The sequence below is a fragment of the Mixophyes fleayi genome, chromosome 3 (assembly GCF_038048845.1).
Source record: "Mixophyes fleayi isolate aMixFle1 chromosome 3, aMixFle1.hap1, whole genome shotgun sequence".
NCBI classification, from domain to species: Eukaryota; Metazoa; Chordata; class Amphibia; order Anura; family Limnodynastidae; genus Mixophyes; species Mixophyes fleayi.
Window position 1 is genome coordinate 265970316 of NC_134404.1, and position 22259 is coordinate 265992574.

The following is a 22259-nucleotide window of genomic DNA, read 5'->3' on the forward strand; positions in this document are numbered from 1 at the left end:
ACTTCTCTAACTACATTTTTTGTTGTATATTTGTCTAGCGTTATTATGTGTTTGTTTCACCCTGAATACCTAGTAAACTGTTAGTGGCATCAGATATTGGGAAGTTATTACATTTTATTCAGCATGGCACACTTGATTTCTGTTTTCATGTATAGGTATTATCTAAACCTTTGTCAGAGGGTGAACCAAGGTCCCAATGCCTGCTCGGAAAGTGCAAGTGTATGCCAGGAGAACAATGGACATGTACACGTTTTGGGTCAAGTTCATACACAGACTGTAACTGTTAAAGGTATATTAAAGTTGTTTGTTAAGACTGTTACGGAAATGATTGATTCTGTCCAAGAAATACTGATGCTTTTTTAGCACAAAACTTTCAAGTAGTTTTCAGTAAACTTAATTGAATTGCTGTTGCCCGGTTTGTCGAGGCTAGTCTTATGGTCATTTTACTGATCGTAGCCCATGTCCAGAAGACTAGTTATTTTGAACAACCTCTTATATGGCTGAACTGAGGTATTTGCATTTTATTTACTGGATATGATTTAATTATTCTGTGACCTCAGGAGTTCAGGGCTGTCTAATCCTTCAAAGTTTTCAAAGAAAAAGCTCCATTGTTAAAGTAGTGCTACACTTCAGTAAATTTGTCACAGGAACCCAGAGTGTAATTATGGCTGTGTAAATGGCAGGTTTTTTTTTTACAGGCATAAAAATCAGAAAAGCGCTACTTTCCTTTGACACTTTCTGTGCTCAGAATAGATCTGTCAGTGTGGCACTACACTTGACATTGAGCGATAAAGATATATGCTGCTCAAAAATATATCTTAAAGTAAGCTATTGTTCATTTTATTATCAATGTCCTTTTCACATAGTCAAAAAAAATTAGTAATGTACAGAGGTGTCTTCTGTGCTGTTTCTGGATAAACTATCTGGATTGCCCACTAAAAAGCGCACAATTCCGTATGCAGGTTTGGTAATTGCGCCTCCTTATGATGACAGTCGGCAGCACTAGTTAGCCGCTTTTGATTGGCAATTCACCTCTGATGGTGATTAAGTGTTTTATTCATTTTTCATTCATATATTATATGATTTTGTGGGTGTATTTAAAAAATATATATTTTTTATTTGCTGCTTTTATTAATATGCGAGAAGGAATTGTTATACCTGTAGAGTTTTTTGTTTTGTTTTTTAAAATCCACATAAATCAAACATAAGAGCATAAATTTTTCACTATCAAAACAAATGTTCCAAAATATGTTCTTTACTACGACCTTTTTCGGTATAAGTGTATATTGGCGTAAGTACTGGTTCAAATGCTGCAACTGGTGGAGAGCTAGGTGCATCGTGAGATGCCTATGCCTCTTTGTATCTTCGTTTTTGAGCGCATTGACGTCCAACTCTGCATCAGCTGCTTTAGTCTCACGTATAGGTGCCCCACTTGTATAAGCTGCCATAATGTGAAAGTATCATAAATACCCTCTCTTACTAGAAGATATTTCCCATGTATGACTGTTAATGTAGCTAACAGTCCATGTATGCGTTTTGGCTGGTAAATATAAGTGATGCCGCTCAATGGCTCAAACACAAGAATTGTAGCACTATATTGTCACTAATGGTGTTTATAGTCTGTGGATTTGAACTGCAAGATACAACAGTATATATCAACAGGACACATTACTTGATCAACCTATTTACAAATCTCCTCTCCATCTACCAGATGATGTTGTATCTGTGACCTATTCAAATGGAGACCCTTGTGGAAATGATAAAAGATATTCAACTACAATAGAGCTGAAGTGTGCAAATATAACTGGCAAGCCAATACTACAAAGGTAATTGTAAATATGACATGACTGACTTTTGTATCATAGGACATTCGTTCATATAATAAAGGGTGTACATGACTCGCCTACATTAAATCACTTGTAAAAATCCTGTATGTAATATAGCTAATGAAGACTGGACCAAAAATAAAATGTTGATATACATCCTGTGGCTTCTGAGATCCATGAGTACTAAAACATAGGTCTTTCAACAGCTTCACACTTTTTTTCTTGATAATTACACAAGTGATGTTTATTTATAAACTGTAAATTATATCCTTAAAAATGGTCTTTAGCCCTGTCCTTATTTCAATACTCCGTATTTATTATATTCTTATAATTGTTTGTTTGAGTTAATATTGTCTGCTTTTATTTTGTAAGTGCAAACTTTTGCAATACAAAAAACAAAGTACCATTTTCTTAGAGTTCTTTAAGTCCAGCTGTCTTGTGCTTTTCTTATGGTCACAGAACTAATTTCTGTCCTTTAATGTCCTCCTAGTTCACACTAAGTAGTAGTACATATTTTTGTATGTAGTAAATACATTCTGCTGCTGTGTATGTGGGTGATGCACACTAATCTGCAATCATTTCAGCTGTGAGTATGTAGTGCTTCGTCTACAACAGTACAATGCATGAATACTTAAACTAGTCACATTTGGTATATCTGCTCTAGGTTTGACTCACAATCTTGTCACTATTTCATTGCGTGGGAGACACGAGCAGCATGTGCTGTTGATCCAAAAGAGGCCTCCATGACGAATGGAATAGTACATGTTCAAAATGGTGGGAGCCTTAACTTAACTAGCATCTACATCAAGTAAGTGTTATGTATGTGGGTTTATGCTATATGTTGCTTTTGTTCTATCCAAAGCCTTTGCCATGTGTTGTGCAATCTTAGTAAAGGAATTTCTGCTGAAGACAGCAGTCTTCCCACAGCTCATTAATCATAAAATGAATGTGTATATTTGTTTTTTGTGTGCATTTTTAAATACATTTTTTTCGAATTTTGAAAATACCTTTTCAGCGCTGTTGCCTCTGATTTGTATTTAAAGTGGGTGTGGCCCATATTATAATACCAGGAAATCGTTCTGTCAATTCCTTGTTGACCTCTACAAAAATGTACATTACTTAGATGTATAATTTAATAAAGAAAAGGGGGAGATGTAGATATATAGTTCAGGGGTAGTTAAAAATGTGCACACATTTATTATTTTCATTATAAATTGAAAGTACTTGGGGTAGTGAATTTGTACTACTCAAAGATTTGATACCCCTCTGCGGAGGATATGAGCAAACCTGGGGGGGAAGGTGTTTGGTTCTGTCTTTATCTGCTGTTTGTTATACTTTCGTACCTCAAATGATCTCCTATCCTCCCCCAACCACTAGACCTTACATTCAAACCACTGAGTTGTTGGAATTGGCACTTTTGGAGTTAATAATGAGATTATGGGACATATAAACAAAAACAGTGTTGCTGTAATGATCGGAGACTCTCTCGGTAGACTTGGTAACACCTTCCTAGAAGTATAATCATACATTCATCTCTTACCAATAATATACGGAGGCTAGATATAATAAAGGTATAGATAGAGCCTACTGGCCCCTGATAGAGTTACATGGCATGGCGTAATGCCAAAGTGTGCTCTGTATTATGAAAGGCATGGTAGATGTAGAATTTCTTTAGTTTGGTAAAAATAAATTGATGTTTCTCAAACCTCCTTGATCACCAAAAAGAAGTGTATTTTAGTGCCACTGGTGGTGGTGTTTAGCTTTTGTGGCGCTGATGACCCCAACTCTGACTAAATTTGAGAACTTCCCCATTCTCGTTGCCAAGCTCTGTTTGCTTTCTAAAAGAATACAGACATCATGGACATTCATGAGATGCTGAATTGCTGCTTTCAGAAACGCTGTCCTAAATTACCTAAGGTCCGCTCTTCAATATACAACTTGCGTGATGTTAGTTGGTACGTAATAACATTTTCATTGTTAGGACTTAAGATGGATATTTACCTTTTTATGACCAGAATATCATCTTGACTCGGAGTAGGGAGAATGCTGTATTAGTTACATCAATTTTAATATATCGATGTCTGTTATAGTCCAGTTTTGATTTATCTTATTACATCTCAGATCTCTGACATTTGTTGTTAGATACCTATGATATTGTCTGTTTGAGAAATCTCGCAAACAATGGGTATTGGCCAGCAGAAGAGGCTAAGAGCCATTTCTCAATTACAATTTGTTTGTTTTTACTTTTTTGCTCTTGTACTTATTTTTTGCACTTATTTTTTGCACTTATCTTGTGAAATATAAAGCTGTAAACCATGTAATTCAAATTACTTTCATCATTGTTTTACTCACTCTGAGGAGGATTACCTATTCTAACATAGCTTGCTTCAGCGGCTGTAGTGTCTCTAGTCAGCCAGAGACGTCATGCAAGCATCCATCAAGCTAACTCCTTTTATTTTTCTGAATGAATAGGAAAGGTTGTCTGATCTTAAGTGCAATAGCTGTAAATATACTGCCCCACTTTGATACTTGTAATCAGTACAGCATGCGTGCCATTGCATGGACACGAGAAGGGGCATCGCTATGTCATGTTGAAGCATGCCACTTCCGCCAGGGGCATACACAATACTTCCAAAGCTCTGGGTTGCCACCAGTCTTTCCCCTCCCCTAAAAATACCCTTTCAATGCCATGTACACCTGACGATGGTACACCCTGCATTGAAGGGGCAAGCGTTTATGGGGCACGTCTCCCAACTGTCCTGAAATCTGGTGAAAAGTCCCCTCAAATCGTGATACTCGGCTAATTTAGGAATTTGGGAGTTATGTGTAAGGCATATGCACACCAATGAGCTCAGTGAAATGAAAGAGGGGGAAGTTACTAGAAGCATGTAGGACCTGAGTTAATGCACATTAGATTATTCTTAAGCACTTATATTGCAGCTATGTAGCAGTGTGTTTTAACTCCATGTGACTTTAACCACAAAGTATTCTGGATTAACGTTCAATACAACTTATCCTCCGCATTGATAGTGATTTTAATGTTTTTTCTAAGCTGTAATGTCGCTTTCCTGTTGTACAGATCATACAATGCCAGTGGTGATATAAGACTGAAGGATCAGTATGTTTATCAAATCCGACTTTCTGGAAAAGAGGATTCTGCATATCAAAAATGTAATGGAGCCAGTGTATGCCAAGTCAAGACAAACGGCGATTTCTCTAGAGCCGTCGGCACTTCTGGAAAAGCTAAATATTACCTTGATGGTGAGATCACTTTTCCTTCATTCCCCATTAGATCCAAAGTTTTAGGCTCATTCTGTTCTCAACTAAATCAGAAATCAATGTAGATTTTAGGTTTTTTTTGTTGATCCCTTTCTGTAATGTACAAGTGTTTGCACCTAGTCTTAAATGTGCAATTCAGGTGGGACATTTTATATACATTCAACTAAAGGAGTCTGCTACAGAAATATTGGAATTCTATACTGCAGAATCAGTAGGGACACCTGCTTTTGAACCTTTGACTGGGGCTCCATTCAGATAGATGGAGTCCTAAGAAAGCGTTTCAACATACATAGGTTTTTGAAGCATGAAGCAGTATTTTGGAGGGAGAAACTGTGTGTAACATAGATCTCTGTAAGACTGAATGAGACTTTATTAACGATCAATGTGACTGATTGCTTTTCCACTTCTTGTTTTGTTCCAGATGATGATTTAGATGTAGTTTTTTCCTCCAATTCAAAATGTGGTAAAGATCCAACAAAAAATGCCACCTCCACAATCGTCTTCCATTGCAGCCAAACCCAGGGGGAGGGGAGGCCAGAATTCCTGCACGAAACAGCCGATTGTCAGTACTTGTTCTCCTGGCACACTTCTGCTGTTTGTTCATATGAGTAAGTTGACCTCATCTGGTGACTTGCTTTCATTTCTTTTTTTTATATCAGCAAAAGTATCAAAATATTGTTGGAAAGTTTTTAAATGTGTTGAACCATTGTCAAGAGATGAATGTGATGTATCGGTTCACGTGTATTAAAGATTAGCCACTGCAGCAGTCTTTCAGTGTGGTTTTCACCTTCAGATGACTTGTACATGTCCCCTTGCAACTTTTTTTCTTTTTTCCTTTTATATTTTTTTTTGTCGTGTCCTCATATTGTCAGAGAGAGTTGTTTGTTTTTGCTGCCTTGGAATATGACCTAATGTTGCTTACCCAATACAAGTATATCCAGTGCAGGGATTGCAGCACAGTGGTTTCGTTATAGAAAAATAAACAACTTGTCCTATATAAGTAGATGGCTGAGAAGCACAGACAGAAGTCAGACCAATACACTGGATTTATTTAACTAAAGTTGTAGGAGGGTTTGTTCAAGCTGGGTTTAAATAAACTCAATTTTGAGGCAGAAGAGTTGTAGTGTAAATGTTATAGTTGAAACTTTGTTCTTGCAGAAATGACACAGCTTTTGTGTGGTATTTGATGTTTCTAATTTGTTGCTGTTTGTCTTTCAGCATAGCCCCTTTTCTTTGTTTCTCTACACTTAAAATCAGTGCACTGATGGTGGGGTTGCAGGCCTTCTGTATTATTTGATGTAACTGTTATCTTATGTGTGTGGCAGATCGGAGGCAACTGGAAATAATGATGACGGTCCTGATGACAATCAGAAACAGTACCAGGGCCTGTCTGGGAGAAGCCAAGCTTTGGGTGCCATTCTCAGCATTCTTCTAGTGATTCTCGTTGTCTGTTTGATTGTTCTGCTGCTCTACAAAAAAGAGAGAAGGTAAGTTACTCGTGATGGGAAAATGCTCACTAACTGCCCTTCATTTTTTTAATTTTTTTTTATTGCAGTAGACTGGCCTCTGAACATCGCACGGAAAGCACTTTTTATTGTTAAATAAATTATGCACCATGTATTGAACCAATGAAATGACGTTAGAGAACCTGGAAACACTTCCTCTTTACCCTTATTTTGCCTCTTTCCAACTTCTGCTTGTCCCCATTCTTCCCCACATACCAGGCTACTCTGATTGCTCAACTGGGTATGCTGCCGATGGCTAGACATTCATTTGATCAACATTCAGAAGGTCGACAATTCAAATGCCGACTGTATTAGGTTAACAATTCACATGGTCGACAGTATTGTTAGGTTGATAATTTTCATGTAGACTGTATTATATGGTTAGGGTGTTAGGGATATTATTGTCGACCTAATTACTTTCTACATTTCAGTTGTCGACCTAATATTGCTGTTAATTACTGACGAGTTTCCAACTCTATCTATATTGTGGTGTCGATCATATAAATGTCTAACATATGCATCACATCCGCTCCACTATACAAGCTGTCACAGTGATGCAATCTCCCTATCTCTAATTCCATCTGCTGCAGACACAACTGCCCCAATTACACATCCTTCATTTAATTAGACACCATCTAGTACTACAGTTGCTTCAACCTCACTTCTTTATATCTGGGTTTAATACATAATCTTGGATATTTACATGATCGATATATACATGTTTCCTTAGGGAAGTATTTTCTATAAATATATGTGAAATAAACAATAAATAGAAAAGTTGTCAAATGTAATCTCTAAAATGTCAGACTAAACTAAACCTTCTATTTATGTTCTGTCTATTTTAAGGGAAACTGTGATATACAAGATAACCAACTGCTGTAGAAGAAGTTCCAATGTGTCTTACAAGTACACCAAGGTAATGTTTGTTTTCCAAAGAGATACCCATAGCCATTCATACAGATGCCAAATATCAGATTGAATAATGTAAAAGCACTTCTTAACTTCTCCAAAGTGGGAAAAAATTATTTTAAAAAGTTCATCAGTTCCCAGGTAATGTAAACTGTACCAAAAAGTACAATACTTTCTTTGCGGCGCTTGTTAGGGCAGTGGTCGTAGGATACTAATTGCACGAGGTCTACAACCTCAACAAAAAGTAATAGAAAATAATATGCAATGGTCACCTACGCCACCAGTTGAATCAAATGTGCACTGCGGTTATATTAAAAAGTTATTTTTATTTAGTCCATATAATAAAAGTAAGCAATGAGACAACCTCGCAATTACTATAAATCCTCCATCAAATCTATATAACAACATACCTATAAAACACTTCACATCCAGAATATAGTAAGAATCACAATTATCAAAAAATGGATTATCAATCGGCAGTTCTCAAATCCAGATGGTAGGGATAATGCTGTTTTAAGTTCGTAAGAATATGTATATGAAACATCAGGACAAATAAAAGTGCTGGATCTTTAAAATGGAATAGGATAAATTGTGTCCCAAATGGTAGGAACGAGTTTCTGCGGACAAACAGCCTGTTTGCTTTGCTGAACAGGTGATGTGAAGATAAATATATGGTATAATTGGGTTTGGGGTTCATGTAATATGGCTTGTTAACCATGAAAGTGTCCCATCAGATTCAGTATATACCAACACATGGAGGCACAATTATATGTCTTGGTTTAATGATGAGATGCGTCAGCTGATTACCTGAGATTATTTATGTTTGGTCTTGAACCCAAGCAGGCACAATCTGGATGAATAACATCTAATATTAGTTTTTATGAACCGTTTACCTTTTACATTAATAATGAAACTTCTTTGCTCAGTGCTTAAAAAGGACACAAGTTGTGTTGCCATGAGTAACATAAGTGCCTTTACTCAAGGAGCAGTATGAGGATATAACAGCTAAAAAAACAAAACCATTTGTTTACTGGATGTTGTCACTGTTATACAGATGTACACGCTAAGCAGCATATTCCTTCTTTGCACTTCCTCCATAATATCGGCTCCTGCAGTCTCTGCTTTGTCATAGGCTGACTGAGGGACTAGCCGCTCGGTTATACTAACTAGCGACTGCCTGGAGGAGGTGACGGTATGCTCACTTAAGGACTGTAGGAGAAGGGTGAATGTTGGTATGTTCCAGGATTTACCTAGCGTGATGTCATCCTTTCACTTCCTTTATCTTCTCCGTACACATAATGTTTAGTGTTACAATGGGCAAGAAAGAGGTACTGAATTAGCAATAATACTACTTGGAGATGTCACTTACAGGCTGTAGGAGATGTCATTGCTGTTGTGTATATTATATATAAATACATGCAAGGAGCATATACTGAAAGCAATTTTCAGGACTTTAGTGAGGGATGAGGTGGGATTTAAATAAATGTTAAACTTATTTAAGTAGTTTTATTTAATTCAGTGTGTTATGACGAGCTTTAGCTGCAGCTGCTTCTATGCAATATCCAATAAATCTGCGACTTTAACTGGCTAAAAGATTTGAAATGGATAAGAAAAAAATAAACTGCAAATTCTGCTTCATACTGTTTTACTTTTTCTGTATATGCAGCGTTGCTCATTTTTTTGCGCATTCGGTTTATCTCATTTAGATCAACACAGAAGAAGAGGTGGACAATGAAACGGAGTGGCTTATGGAAGAAGTGTCTGCAAACCATGCAAAACCACACCACGAGAACGGCCATGTCAGAAGCGTCAAGGCTGAAGCTTTCACTTCACTGCATGTCGATGATCTTGACAGCGAAGACGAAGTCTTGACAATACCAGAGGTCCGAATACAGTCTGCAAGGAACAAACAGAGGAATGCAAACCAGGCCGTAAGCCAGTACGCTTCCAGCAACGACGAGAACTTGATAGGAATAGTAAATGGAGGACAAGAAAAGACTGGAAAGTTAAGGTTTGCCCAGCATAAAAAAGAGGACGAGATGAATATAGTTTCATTTCATGATGACAGTGATGAAGATATGCTTAATATCTAGTGCAAACTCTGCATTTTCAGTCCCTCCTAATTGTGCCTAAAATTAAATATTGTTTGAATGGACAATGCTACTTCAACCAAATACCCATAACTTAAGTTTTGTTTTGTTGTTTCTTTAGAACTTTTTTAGTTTAAATTTAAAATATATACATTAGGGAAGACGGATTTAAAAATTATTTTTTTTTCAGTTTACAGCGATTTATTGCATTTGGGTTTTGTTTTTCTTTTTATTTAACATATCCCTGCACAAAGTGGGATATGTAATCATTGGGACTTTTTTTCTTTTCTTTTTTTTTTTTTTTCTTTTTAAATAAGGAAGCTGGAGTCTTCTTCTTGTATTATGTAAATTGCTCTAAATCAATGGAAGTCAGAAGATGCAAATTATTTCCATGTGTATTGGATGCTCTGCCACTGGTGACATAATGTTTGACTACTATTTATTCACTTGAACTACAACTCAGGTTGGCTGAAAAAAAAAAAAAAAAGCATCAAGTTCTTCCTGCCGGCAGGGTGTTATTGCAAAACTTACATCAATGAAGGGGACAGAGCCAATAAGTGATTGATAAAAATGCACTCCTATTTGGTAATATTTACAGGTACCATTGTCTTGAATCTAGACTATAATTTAAATGTGTGTTAATAATATCCTCTTTTTGGTTTAAATCCAGAAGCATTACGTGAAGAATGTTGAAGAGTATTTGTTAAATATATGTACATATATCTGCTGCTGTCCTGTGCACGGTACCTAATGGCGAAACAAACAGGTATTGAAATGTGGTTTGGAAATAATTTATAAACTTGAAGCTGAAGAATGGGATTTGTATCCAGCTCAAAATCAAAGACAGTGATGTTTCTGCAGTACGCTTAGAGCACTGTCCAGAATAACAGAAGATTTTGCTGCCAAAAAGTGCAACCAGTGTATATTTTCATCTTTCAAAAATTGATGTCCTATAGAAGCCTTAATTTGCACATATGGACTTTTTATAGGTGATCTTAAAGGGAGCAAGTTTTAACACGCCAAAAAGATACAACCATCTGTCAGTGACCCAAACACTTTAACGCCACCCATTGTCTACAGCCTCAATAACTCCTTTTCTCTGATGCGTTTAAGGTGTTTCAGTTTTTCTATTTCCCTTATAGGTATAATCCCTCTATTATATTTCTATACCAGTTTTGCTCTGAGCAAGGAAGTTTTAAAAACTGTTTAGTCTTTAAAAGAACCCATTATGGTACTACAGTTCAAGCAAAATCTTTTTAATCAGAATCGTGTCATTTATAATATGTGAAGGGAGCTGGAGATTTTCAGTGTATAATAAATAGTTTCTTTAAGAGTCATAAAAATGTAATAGATTTTAAAAAAAAGTCTCCTGCATTTTCAGAAACAGTGCTGTGCTTAATATAGCACGTCTCATAAACTAGGTTGAGGTACTGCCGACATGTAAAAACATTTTTGCTTCAAAGGTGTTCTCTAAAGGCTGGGTATTTAGACAATTCCATTGTTATTATGAAGAACAGGAAAATGACAGCGCTGCTTAAAACCAGGGTTCTGCATTAATCATTATGTAACTTTGCGTACTGGTACACCATGTTGGTCTAAACCCCTCCCCGGTTTTGTATCTTCTAATTGATTTCTTTGGGTCAATTGGTACTATGGACTTTTTTCATTTTGGATCCTCTTGTAATATAAAAGTATTGAACAAATGAATTAAAAGATAAGTTATAACAAAATAGTGTTAATTTCTGTGTGGTTTTGCATGAATCTACCTTAAACTATGTTCTGATATAATTAATGGCAGGCAGCCTCCAGAGAATAGGTAACATTATACACATTCTTATCAAAAGCCTATTCAAAATAAGTGTAAACAGCCTGTACATCTTACTGGTTAATGATGCATAGGTTTATATAAGTGTATTGGTGGTGTATATAATAGATTATTACATTTGGTTATGTTAGATATTGCCTGAATGTTTCTGTTGTGTGCCATGATGTACTGTGTGTTTTGTGAATTTCATCTTCATTTATGTTGTATAATTTATAGGTTAAAAAGAGTGATGTAGGAAGTGTAACCTATTCAAGGGATGTTTAGTCTATTGAAATGGTTACTGTTATTTAAAAAGACAAAACAAACATATTACATGTATACATTACTGGAAAAAAATACAGACCTTCAGTATTTGAATAGTTTAGTATGTACAAACTTCAGCCTCAAAAGTCAATCTAAGTTTATGAATTACGTAGAGTAGTGTGTAGTAGCTGGGTTGACAAGTTTTGAGAAGTGGACCATATAGCACATAATAGTAGGTAATATACAGTATATGGACAAAAGTAATCAGACGCTTGGCCATTACATTAACAGGGACTGTAATGACATTGTATTGAAATACATATACTTTGATATGGAGTTGGTCCCCGTCTTGCCTCGATAACCGCTTCCACTCTTCTTGGAAGGCTTTCCACAAGATGTTGGAGTGTTTCTGTGGGAATTTGTGCCCATTAATTCTGTAGCACATTTATGAGGTCAGGCACTGATGTTTGATGAGAAGACCTGGCTCGCAATCTCCATTCCAGTTCATCCAAAAGGTGTTCGTTGGGGTTGAGGTCAGGGCTCTGTGTGAGCCATTCAAGTTCTTCCACACCGAACTCATCAAACCATGTCTTTGTAGTCCTTGCTTTATGCACTGGGGCACAGTCATGTTGGAATAGAAAAGGGCCTTCCCCAAACTGTTGCCACAAAGTTGTAACCATAGCATTGTCCAAAATGACTTGGTATGCTGAAGCATTAAGATTGCCCTTCACTGGAGATAAGGAGCCTATCCTAAACCCTCAGAAATAGCCCCATGCCGTTATCTCTCCTCCACCAAACTTCACAGTTGGCATTTTGTGTTGCCTATCTGACTCTCTGCCAAACAGAGAAGCATGATTCGTCACTCCACACATTTCCACTGCTCCACAGTCCAGTGTCGATGTGCTTTACACTACTCTATTTGACGCTTGGCATTGGTCTTGGTGATGTGAGGCTTGCATGCAGCTGCTAGGCCATGTTAACCCATTCCATTAAGCTCCCGCAGCAGATCTTTGTGACTATTAAGCACCATGCTGCTTAGCTGCTCTGTGATTTTACGTAGTCTTCTGCTTCTTTGCTGATATGCTGTTGTTTCTAAACACTTTCGCTTTCAAATAATATCACTTAAAGTTGACCATGGAATATCCAGCAGAGATGAAATTTCACAAAGTCTTATTGCAAAGGTGGCATTCTATCACAGTACTACGCTTGAAGTCACTGAGCTCTTCAGAAAGATCCATTTTGTATCACAAATGTTTACAAATGGAGACTGCATGGCTAGGTGCTTGATTTTATACACCTCTGGCAACGGGTCTGATTGAAGCACCTAAATTCAATAATTAATAGAAGTGGCCAAATACTCTTGTCCATATAGTGTATATTCTATGCATTGAATGGTCCCAGCAGGTCCTGGTTGTCCTGGAAAATATTTTGAAAGTTCATTGTGGCTTGAATGAAATTGTTCGGAGGTGGGTTAATGCTTGTGTAGCCATGTAGTGGTGGATCCTCCAGTGTTAGGCCATCCTCCTTTCCCTTCAGACACATCAGCGATTATGTATGCAGCTCCCCCTTCACAAGCACAGCAGCATGAATCAGGACATACCAACCGATTTGTCCCTCCAGTCGAGACAAAATGCTGACTGTATGGGACAAGACCAAAAGAAACAAAGAAAAGACTATCTGCCCACTCCCCTATATGTTCTTGCAGCTTTCACTACCTGCTCCTGCTGGTGTCTTAAGCTCATTTGCTGCTTGGCTGGCTGCTGGAAAGTTGTGGTCCTGTTTGGAAAAGGTACTATTCAACTCCTGGAAGCTGAGCAATGAGTGAACTCTCTAGGCTTGTCTGTATAATTTGCAGGCAAGTGTTAGAATTTAGGACGGCCTACCAGGAATTAAACTGTATTTTTCATAATTTGCACTAAGAAGGTTTGGGTGTACACTAGAGCCAAACAGAAAAGATGCTTTGGGCATTTCTATTGACTCATGTATCCAAGAAACAGGTGGAGCACTAAATTAGGTTATTTTAAATGGTATTTTTTAACAAATTGCAAACCAAAACCAAAACACGAAGTTAATCCAGATTCAAAACTAAAACCAAAACACGGGGGTCAGTGACCATTTCTAACTAAGATACTACATATATAAGTACCCAGACTAATAGACCACCGGGTGGTGCTACAACTACACTCTAAATTACTTGTCACATGCTCCATCTGCTGTGGTGTAAAATAAAGTGGTGATATCCATTACTTCCTCTATGGAACTTCTGTTTTCCTTTCATCCTGAGTTACTCAATTATAAAGCAGCTTCTCTAGTGGAGATATATCACATTCCTAGCCAGTGAGGTTAATATTTCTGTGCCTGCATGAACGACTAGTATTTTAATTCAGTCTACATGGACACTTCATTGCTCGGGAGGTCCACACATGTATGTCAAACACATGCATATTACAGCCACTACTAAACCTGAGCAGAACTTGCCTACTGGACATTATACTTTCAAGGTGTAGCAGATATTTACAATTCTTCAGAAATTTGAAGAAGCCTCTGCTGCTTGTAATACCTTCAAATATTATTGGAAGACCATTGTTACGGAATAAACAGTCTCTGTAATGTTACGAGTAATATCTTGTCAATAAAGGTTATTATTATTATTATTATGATGTTAAATACTTTCGTGTCAAAAAAGACAAAAGTATTATAGGAGTGATACCTTTATTGGCTACCCAAAAAATTATTATTATTATTATCAATACTACTACTTCTAATAATAATAATGTAAACCCAGCTGCCACAGGACAAACACAAAATGTTTCCGCCGCGTGGCTACACCAAAACAGAGCCGCTGGGCTAGCACAGCTGTCTACATCTACATCAGCCTATGCTGCTGGGAGGAGGCCTGGACAGAGAAGGAGAATGATCAGAGCAGGAGAGCCCACCGGTGCAAACAGAGAGGCGCAGAGATATATAGAGGAAAGGACACCTGGGAGGAGGAGAAGCCATATTTGGAGATAGACAGTGACCCTTGAGAGAGAGGTAACATAGAGAGGGGAGCAACATATTTTTCTGATGCATGCAATAAGGACTATCAGGATACAAAACTAAGTTTGAGTCCAAGTAGAGAGGGGGGCTGGATGGAGACAGACAGGCAAAGTCTGCTGAGAGATGCTGAGTGTGTCCTGAGTGAGGGACACATTTTACAAGGGACCTGTGCCAGTGAACCTTTGGGCGAGTCCAGTGAAGACCTATTGTTGTGGGGATTCAATGCTAGTCCCTGGCCAGAGAGGGAATCTCCTCGCATGGATGAATTGTGGGTGAGCAAAGAAGACAGCAAGCAAGAGGAGGTCTGGACGCTGCTGGTTATTGCTGAATCAGTGTCCTGCTCCCCAGTGACGGATAAATACATTTCTGACAAGTTCATGTAACCTGGGTTACCTACCCCTACCTCAAAACCTTCAAGGTAATTGGCTGTGTTTCCAGGATTGAAACTAAAAGTTATTGATGCACCATCCCTTTGCTTGTTGTGCTTGCTTTTCTGTTCAGCCTGTAATAAATGTGTTTCATCCTTTTAGGTGATTTGTTTTCCTTTCTTCTGTTCAATTACTTCTGATAGTTTGTGTTGTAGAGTGGAAGCAGATAAGCAAAGACACATGTCTTGTCTAAACAAAACAAATTTTATTAACAAAAGAGTGCAGTGAGTTTTAGTATACAAACGGTTAAACAGAAAGCCTTCTTTTATGTAGTCCAAAAGAAAATAAACAAATGCCCTTTCTCACTGTTCCGGTTTCCTAATCTGGTTCAGGAGGAATACAGGTCCCAAGTGTCAGTTTCCAGTTGCTGGACAAAAAATACAGGTAATCTCCCTTCTCTATCACAAACAGATATGAATGACATAAGCAGCCTTTTGTACATGCTAATGAGCATGTGCTATATGATATCTAAAACACTCTTGAATTTCCACGCACAACCAAAGGCACCAGTGGTCAGTAGGGCATACCTTCCAACTACCCGTGAGTCAGGACAGCTGGGAGGTATGAGGTGGTGTAAAATTTAAATTATTTTCCATCACTAAAAGACTCTGCAGAGCCCTCCTAGAAAGGGAAAGCCTCCAAAAAGACTCCACCCCCCGAGGTTTGTTAGTCTATCGCATCCTTTTTGTAGTTTTTACATTATTGTTGAGAATAAGGTGCATGATTGGAGATATCCTATATGAAAATAGTAGAACTCAGCTCTTCCCCATCATAGTGAGGAAAAATTGTGCCCCTCCCACAATGAACACCATCTTGTCATGATGATCCATGCACAGATTTTTAGTTGCACAACAGCTTTCTTTGCAGTCTGTAGATGACTTCCAATTCCTTGCTTATCCAGTAAAAACCTCAGATCTTTCCAATATCCAAATTGTGTTCACTCCAGCTTCTGCCCTTAATCAAATGCTTCCCCTATTCACTCAGTCCTCAAAGATTCACTACCTTCAAAAGTGCATTATTTTGCTTGCACAGTAAAAACCTCAGAGCTTCCCATTATCCTAACTGTAATCCCTCTATCTTCTCCCCTTAATCAAGTGCTACCCCTATGCACTCTATCCTCACAGACTCACAACCTTCTAAAGTAGTCTTGCTCCGCCGATCACCATTATGGGAAAACCTGCTCCAATGCTGATTTCATTCATTTCAAATTTATCCTCTCCTCCTACTACACTGCCCTCTCACCAAACAATCTTTGTTAAAATCTCTAATTGTCACCATATCAAATAACCCTTATGACTTCTTTGCCACTGTCAACTCCCTTCTCTGTTCTCAAAGCCCTCTCACCCCCCCTCCTCACTCAGCACTAATGACTTTGCCATTTACTTTAAGGACAAAATACCCAGCCTATCATGACTTCACTGCTCAACAAATCTGTCTCCTCTACTCACTTACCCTGTCTCTCAATCTGAAACCCTCTGTTTCTTCCCTCCTGCAACCAAATCTTAGATTCTCCCTCAACCTCAACCTACCCACTTGACCTTGTTGCCTCCAAGTTCGTTCACTTACTCTCTCCAAAATGGCTGAAGTCACCTTGCCGACCTCTTCAACCTGTCCCTCTCCACTGGTGCCTTCCACTTTACTTTCAAACATGTCCTAATTTCCTAAACAAACCATCTCTTGAACCATCCTCTCTCTTCTTCCCCATGTCTCTTCTTCAATTTGCTCCCATTCACTTCTTGACACTCTGCAGGCTGGCTTCACACCTCTTCACCCCATGAAACCTGCCTCCACTAAAGTGTCCAATACCTTCTCCTAGCTAAGGGCCTCTTCTCCCTCCTCATAATCCTTGGCCTTTCCAGCACCTTTGACACTGTTAATCACTCTCTACTCTGCGACACTCTGAGGTCCTTCGAAATCAGGACATTGCCATCTCCTGATTCATATCCTACCTCTCTGATTGCTCCGTCTGTATCTCCATTTCACACTCTTGTTATTCTCCCCTCCCCTTCTCAAGGCTGTTCCCGGCCTTATACTCTTTTTTTTCTCTACCCTACCTCTTTTGATAAACTCATACACTCCTTTGGCCTTGACTACCACCGCTATGCTTGCAGCACTCAATCTACCTTTCTTCTCTGAGCCCCTCTTCTACTTTCCTATTCTGTGTGTCCACCTCCACCTGGATGACCCAACACCACCTCAAGCTCAATACCACATTCACCCTCACAACTCCCTGATAATAGACAACATCACTCTCTCCCCTGTTCCCCAAGCATGCTGCCTTGCCCTCGCCTTTTCTCCTCACATCAAGTCTCTCTCTCAATCCTGTCACTTCCTCCTCCTCAATATTGCCCAAATTCATCCCTACCTTATTCATGAAGTAACCAAAACCCTGGTTACACACCCATTATCTCCTTGCCAAAATTACTGCAACCTTCTCCTCATTGGCTTTTCCCTCACCTGCCTCTCCCCTCTCCAATCCATCAGGAACACTGCAGCCAGACTAATCTTCCTCTCCGGCCACTTCTCATCTATTGCTTGCAAGTCCCTTCAATTGTTCCTCGTAGCTTCCAGATTAAAATTTAAGGAGCTGGTCATTACTTACAAAGCCTTCTACAGTGCTTCCCCACCTTACATTTCTGATCTCATTACTCCGCTCTGCCTTTTATCTTCACCTCTCCTCCCTGCTTATAATCTCCTCTCATTCCCATCTCCAAGATTTCTCCTGCACTGCACCTCATTTCTGAAACTCCTTACCTCGCCCTATAAAACTATCCCCCAACCTTAAATCCTTCAAGTGTTCCTCCGTCAAAAGCCACCTATTCTTTCTTGTCTACCCTTCCCCCTTCCCCCTTCCCCCTTCCCCCTTCCCCCTTCCCCCTTCCCCCTTCCCCCTTCCCCCTTCCCCCTTCCCCCTTCCATTCTCTCACTCATCTTCGTCTATCCTTCATGTTCACTTATCCCCAAATACTCCTACTGTCTCTCAATTCCCCCTCTCTCTAGAATGTCAGCCCTCATGAACAGGGTCCACTCTACCCTAAGTCTCTTGTCCATAGGTCTCTTCATGTATGTCCTTGATATGTCCCTCTTATGTATTACGCAGAATAGTGGTGTCATACCTTCTGTACCGCATGCTGCTATTCTGTGCATTGTATCCCTGTTTGTGTCTATTTACTAGTCTCGTATTTTCACTGCATTCTTAAACTTTTGAGTTGTGCTTTTGTCTGTATGATGCTAAGGAATCTGTTGAGCCATATAAATCAACTTTGATGATAATGATAATAATATGAGCTACTTCCTAAATGTTTACTCCAATTATGCATGTGTAACACCCCTCTGGTGGTGGTGTTCACAGCAGCTCCCAGTGACTGAATGTGTAGCCCTGCACTAGGACCCAGAGGAGACACAGCAGGAATGTTGCCTACCAACATCAGGCTGCTATAAATGGATCAGAACCTGTCTGGGGCCAGGACAGAGGGGAGTAGGTCCTGGGATCCCCCTTGTAATCTGGGGAGCTGGTCCATCAGCTGCTGCTGCCACTAGGGACCAAAGTACAACATCACTGACATAATACTAGTGACATGGGACAGATTTCAAGGATAAATTACCTCAGGAAGTGAAAGGATGATAGAAAGGAGAGACAGCAAACATTGAAGGGATTGAGAAATATTATCCCCACAAAGGAGGGGTGAAATATAATACCCCCGCAGAGGAGAAGTGAGAGATAATATCCCCACAAAGGAAGGGTGAGAGATAATACCCCCGCAGAGGAGGGGAGAGAGATAAGCAGGCAGAGGAGGGGTGAGAGATAATACCCCCGCAGAGGGGGGAGAGAGATAAGAACCCGGCAGAGGAGGGGTGAGAGATAATACCCCCGTAGAGGGGGGAGAGAGATAAGAACCAGGCAGAGGAGGGGAGAGAGAGATAAGAACCCGGCAGAGGAGGGGTGAGAGATCATACCCCTGCAGAGGAGGGGAGAGAGATAAGAACCCGGCAGAGGAGGGGAGAGAGATAAGAACCTGGCAGAGGAGGGGTGAGTGAACACTGCTGTGAGAGAGAAATTTGAACTGATTTTTAAATCTGACTGTCTCAATAATATTCTGTTCATGCAGCCTTAAGAACTGTGAGACAGGAGATGTATATAGGAACTGTACATAATCATTTTATCACTGTAACCATTTAAGAATGTGCAGGAGTGAAGAAGGAGTGTAAATAAAGAGTTTATTTTGCAATATAGAGATGGTCTGGCGCCCAAATTATTAAGACAGCTAATTGCACTGCAACACCAAGTTACATCACCTGTGTCCCAACATTTTCAAATTGACTCTGTAAAAATAACCTGCATGTGCGGGGACCCTCTGGTCAGCTACATCCATGTCAGGAACTAGCCAGGGCTGAGAAGGAGGTGCACTACCTAAACTGTGCAACCCACAATACACACAGTGACAGGGGGTTACATATATATGTACAGTGGTCAAAGTGGGAGTGTACATTGCTACTTCTACTGTCTTCATTATAAAACTATCAAATTACATTCACTTACACTATATGGTCAAATGTATTCGGATGCTTGACCATTATACCAACAGGGACTGTAATGATATTGTATTCAAATACATATACTTTAATATGGAGTTGATCCCCCTTCTGCAGCGATAACAGCTTCCATTCTTCTTGGAAGGCTTTCTACAAGATGTTGGGGTGTTTCTGTGGGTATTTGTGCACATTCATTTTGTAGAGAATTTATGAGGTCAGACACAGAGTATTTAGTCATTTTTACAGTGACCACAACCGCCTATAATTTTTTGGTGGTGTATTATAGTCTAATTATATGGCTCTTGTACGTCTATATGTTATTAACCTAGTGTCAGAAATACATTTATTTATTTTTAATAGATGCAAATTATCATTGCATAGTTTTGTGGTTTGGGGCTGAATGTTTATTTGCTTTGCTTTGTTTTGCACTTGTTATGTTTGCTATATGTAGAAACATCAATAAAGAATGCAATATTTATCTAACATGATAATTTAATTATGTGGCTGAGCTATAAAGAATTTACCATTTAAGCAAAAATACATAATACAATGAACATTATTCATTATATGTTTGATTTCAAAATATACTTTATATTTACTTTACTCCCAAATTTTCAAAGGTGAATATAAGCATATGATATTGAAAAATAGCTACATACTAAAAAAGACAGCAAATCATTTGAGGGTCTAATAGTGAGGCAATGATCACTGAATAACTTATTTTTGACTAATATCATCAATAAACTCCTCTCTGGTTGTCTCCAGTTTAACCCAAGGAATACAATTTGTTTTCTGCCCTAAATCCACAATGTGTAGCTTCATTTAAAATATTTTATATTCTAATCACAACAAATAACATTAACCACATCTAATCACATTAATATGTCAAATATTTTTATTCTTTTAAATTATATATGATAAAAATATTCACAATGGGGGGGGGGGGGGCGTGGTCTGGACGCCATAGCTGTAGGACGTGCACCACACCAGCTCCGACACAGCGTTGCCCCAAAACTGTCTTTTTGAGCGATAAATGCTCAAATTCGGCCACAAAAGTGTGGAATATAAGACACCCTAACATCATACAGGTCATCTCAGCCCTCTGACCTCTGGACAAGCCAAAACACCGCGACTGAGCTGCGGCCTGTCTTCCCGCCAACCCAGCGGGGACGGAGCGTGCACGGAGCGTGCACCCCTGGCTGTTTGCCCTGAGACACTCTGGGCTCTCAAACACCCTATATAACATTTCAAAAAAAGAATAGAAAAAAAAAAAAAGCTGACCCACCTGAGCGGAGCCTGCAGTGACAGGACAGGACACAATTACCCAGCTCCACTTGATCAGACCCGACGTTGCCAGCAGAGTCACTGCTTGAACGGCAGCCCATCACTACCAACCGCTGCTAGGGTGTCTGCTCCCGCGACTTGGCCCTGGAGAGCCTGCTCTCGTGACCCTGGATGAAGTCCCTTGCAGAAGGTTACCTGCAGTGAGGTCTGTCCAGCGGAACGCCCCGACGCTGTCCTTTTGTCTCCTCCCTTTGACTCCCTGCATCTGCTGTGCTGAGATCTCCTCCGGGGCAGAAAGTAATAGGTCCTGCCTGACTGGATCATCTATGTTCTCCTGAACCCTTCAGTGAACAGTGAGTACTTAATTTTATTTTCCCAAGTGGCTCACCTCCACCTCTGCTCGGGTCAGCAATCTGATTGAACAGATCAGATCGTTCACATACTCAGTGTGGGATTCTGCTGCCACCCAGTGGCTACTTAGAGAAATTACATCTGCATATTATATTTCCTGCTATATTATCAACACCCATGACTTACTGATGTACTGTTGTACAGTAGCGAGAAATTTGATGTAAATTTTCAATGAGCCCGTGAGCCTGAGGGGTCAAGATGATTTAACCGGAATGCTTCAACCATCTCTACATACATGACCAGAGTCCTTTCTCCCTTTTCTACCCCCTCCAATTTTATTTTTCCCTCCTCTGAGACCGGAGCGGAACAAAATATACATAAAAAAGAAAAACAGCAGATTCTAAAATCTTGGAAAGAACTTGCATTCATAATGACATCTAAAAACAGGAAGCACGCTGGAGGAAATACAGCTCCTATATTCACATCTGCTTCTAAGAAGGTGTCAACTTCCTCACCGCCATCTGATCAATCTCGCTCTTCGAGTCCCACCTCTCAGCTGGACAAGGGCATAGATCCCACAGTTCAGGCAGCTATAATCTAGCGCATGACATTAAACTTACTTTCCAGCAGGAACTTAAGAAAGCAATTGTTGAATTCAAATCAGAAATTGCAGCTCTCGGCACTAGAACGGACAGTCTTGAATCAAAGACGGATAATATGTGTCGAGCTCAAACGTCCTTTGAGCGAGAACTAGCGCTGCTTCGCTCTGAGGTGGACTCGGTGAAAGAGAAACAAGAAGACCAAGAGAATAGATCTCGGCGAAATAATTTGAGGATCCGTCATGTACCAGAGTCAGTTGTTACCTCTTCCATACCTGACTTTCTCTCTAGCCTTTTCAAACATTTGCTTCCAGATCTTCTAGACAGCGAAATTCTGCTGGATCGTGC

General features: G+C 39.4%; 1 protein-coding gene across 1 annotated transcript in view; it reads left to right on the forward strand.

Annotated features, from left to right (window-relative positions):
• The window catches only part of IGF2R (insulin like growth factor 2 receptor), a 106350-nt gene extending 95011 nt beyond the window's left edge, over positions 1-11339 (forward strand). The window contains exons 40-47 of the mRNA XM_075203565.1: positions 156-289; positions 1712-1826; positions 2491-2634; positions 4906-5087; positions 5527-5713; positions 6431-6592; positions 7457-7526; positions 9226-11339. Coding sequence (XP_075059666.1) covers positions 156-289; positions 1712-1826; positions 2491-2634; positions 4906-5087; positions 5527-5713; positions 6431-6592; positions 7457-7526; positions 9226-9612 — 1381 coding nt within the window. The 3' untranslated portion in view covers positions 9613-11339. The remainder of the gene's footprint in view (positions 1-155; positions 290-1711; positions 1827-2490; positions 2635-4905; positions 5088-5526; positions 5714-6430; positions 6593-7456; positions 7527-9225) is intronic.
• Positions 11340-22259: the final 10920 nt, after the last annotated feature.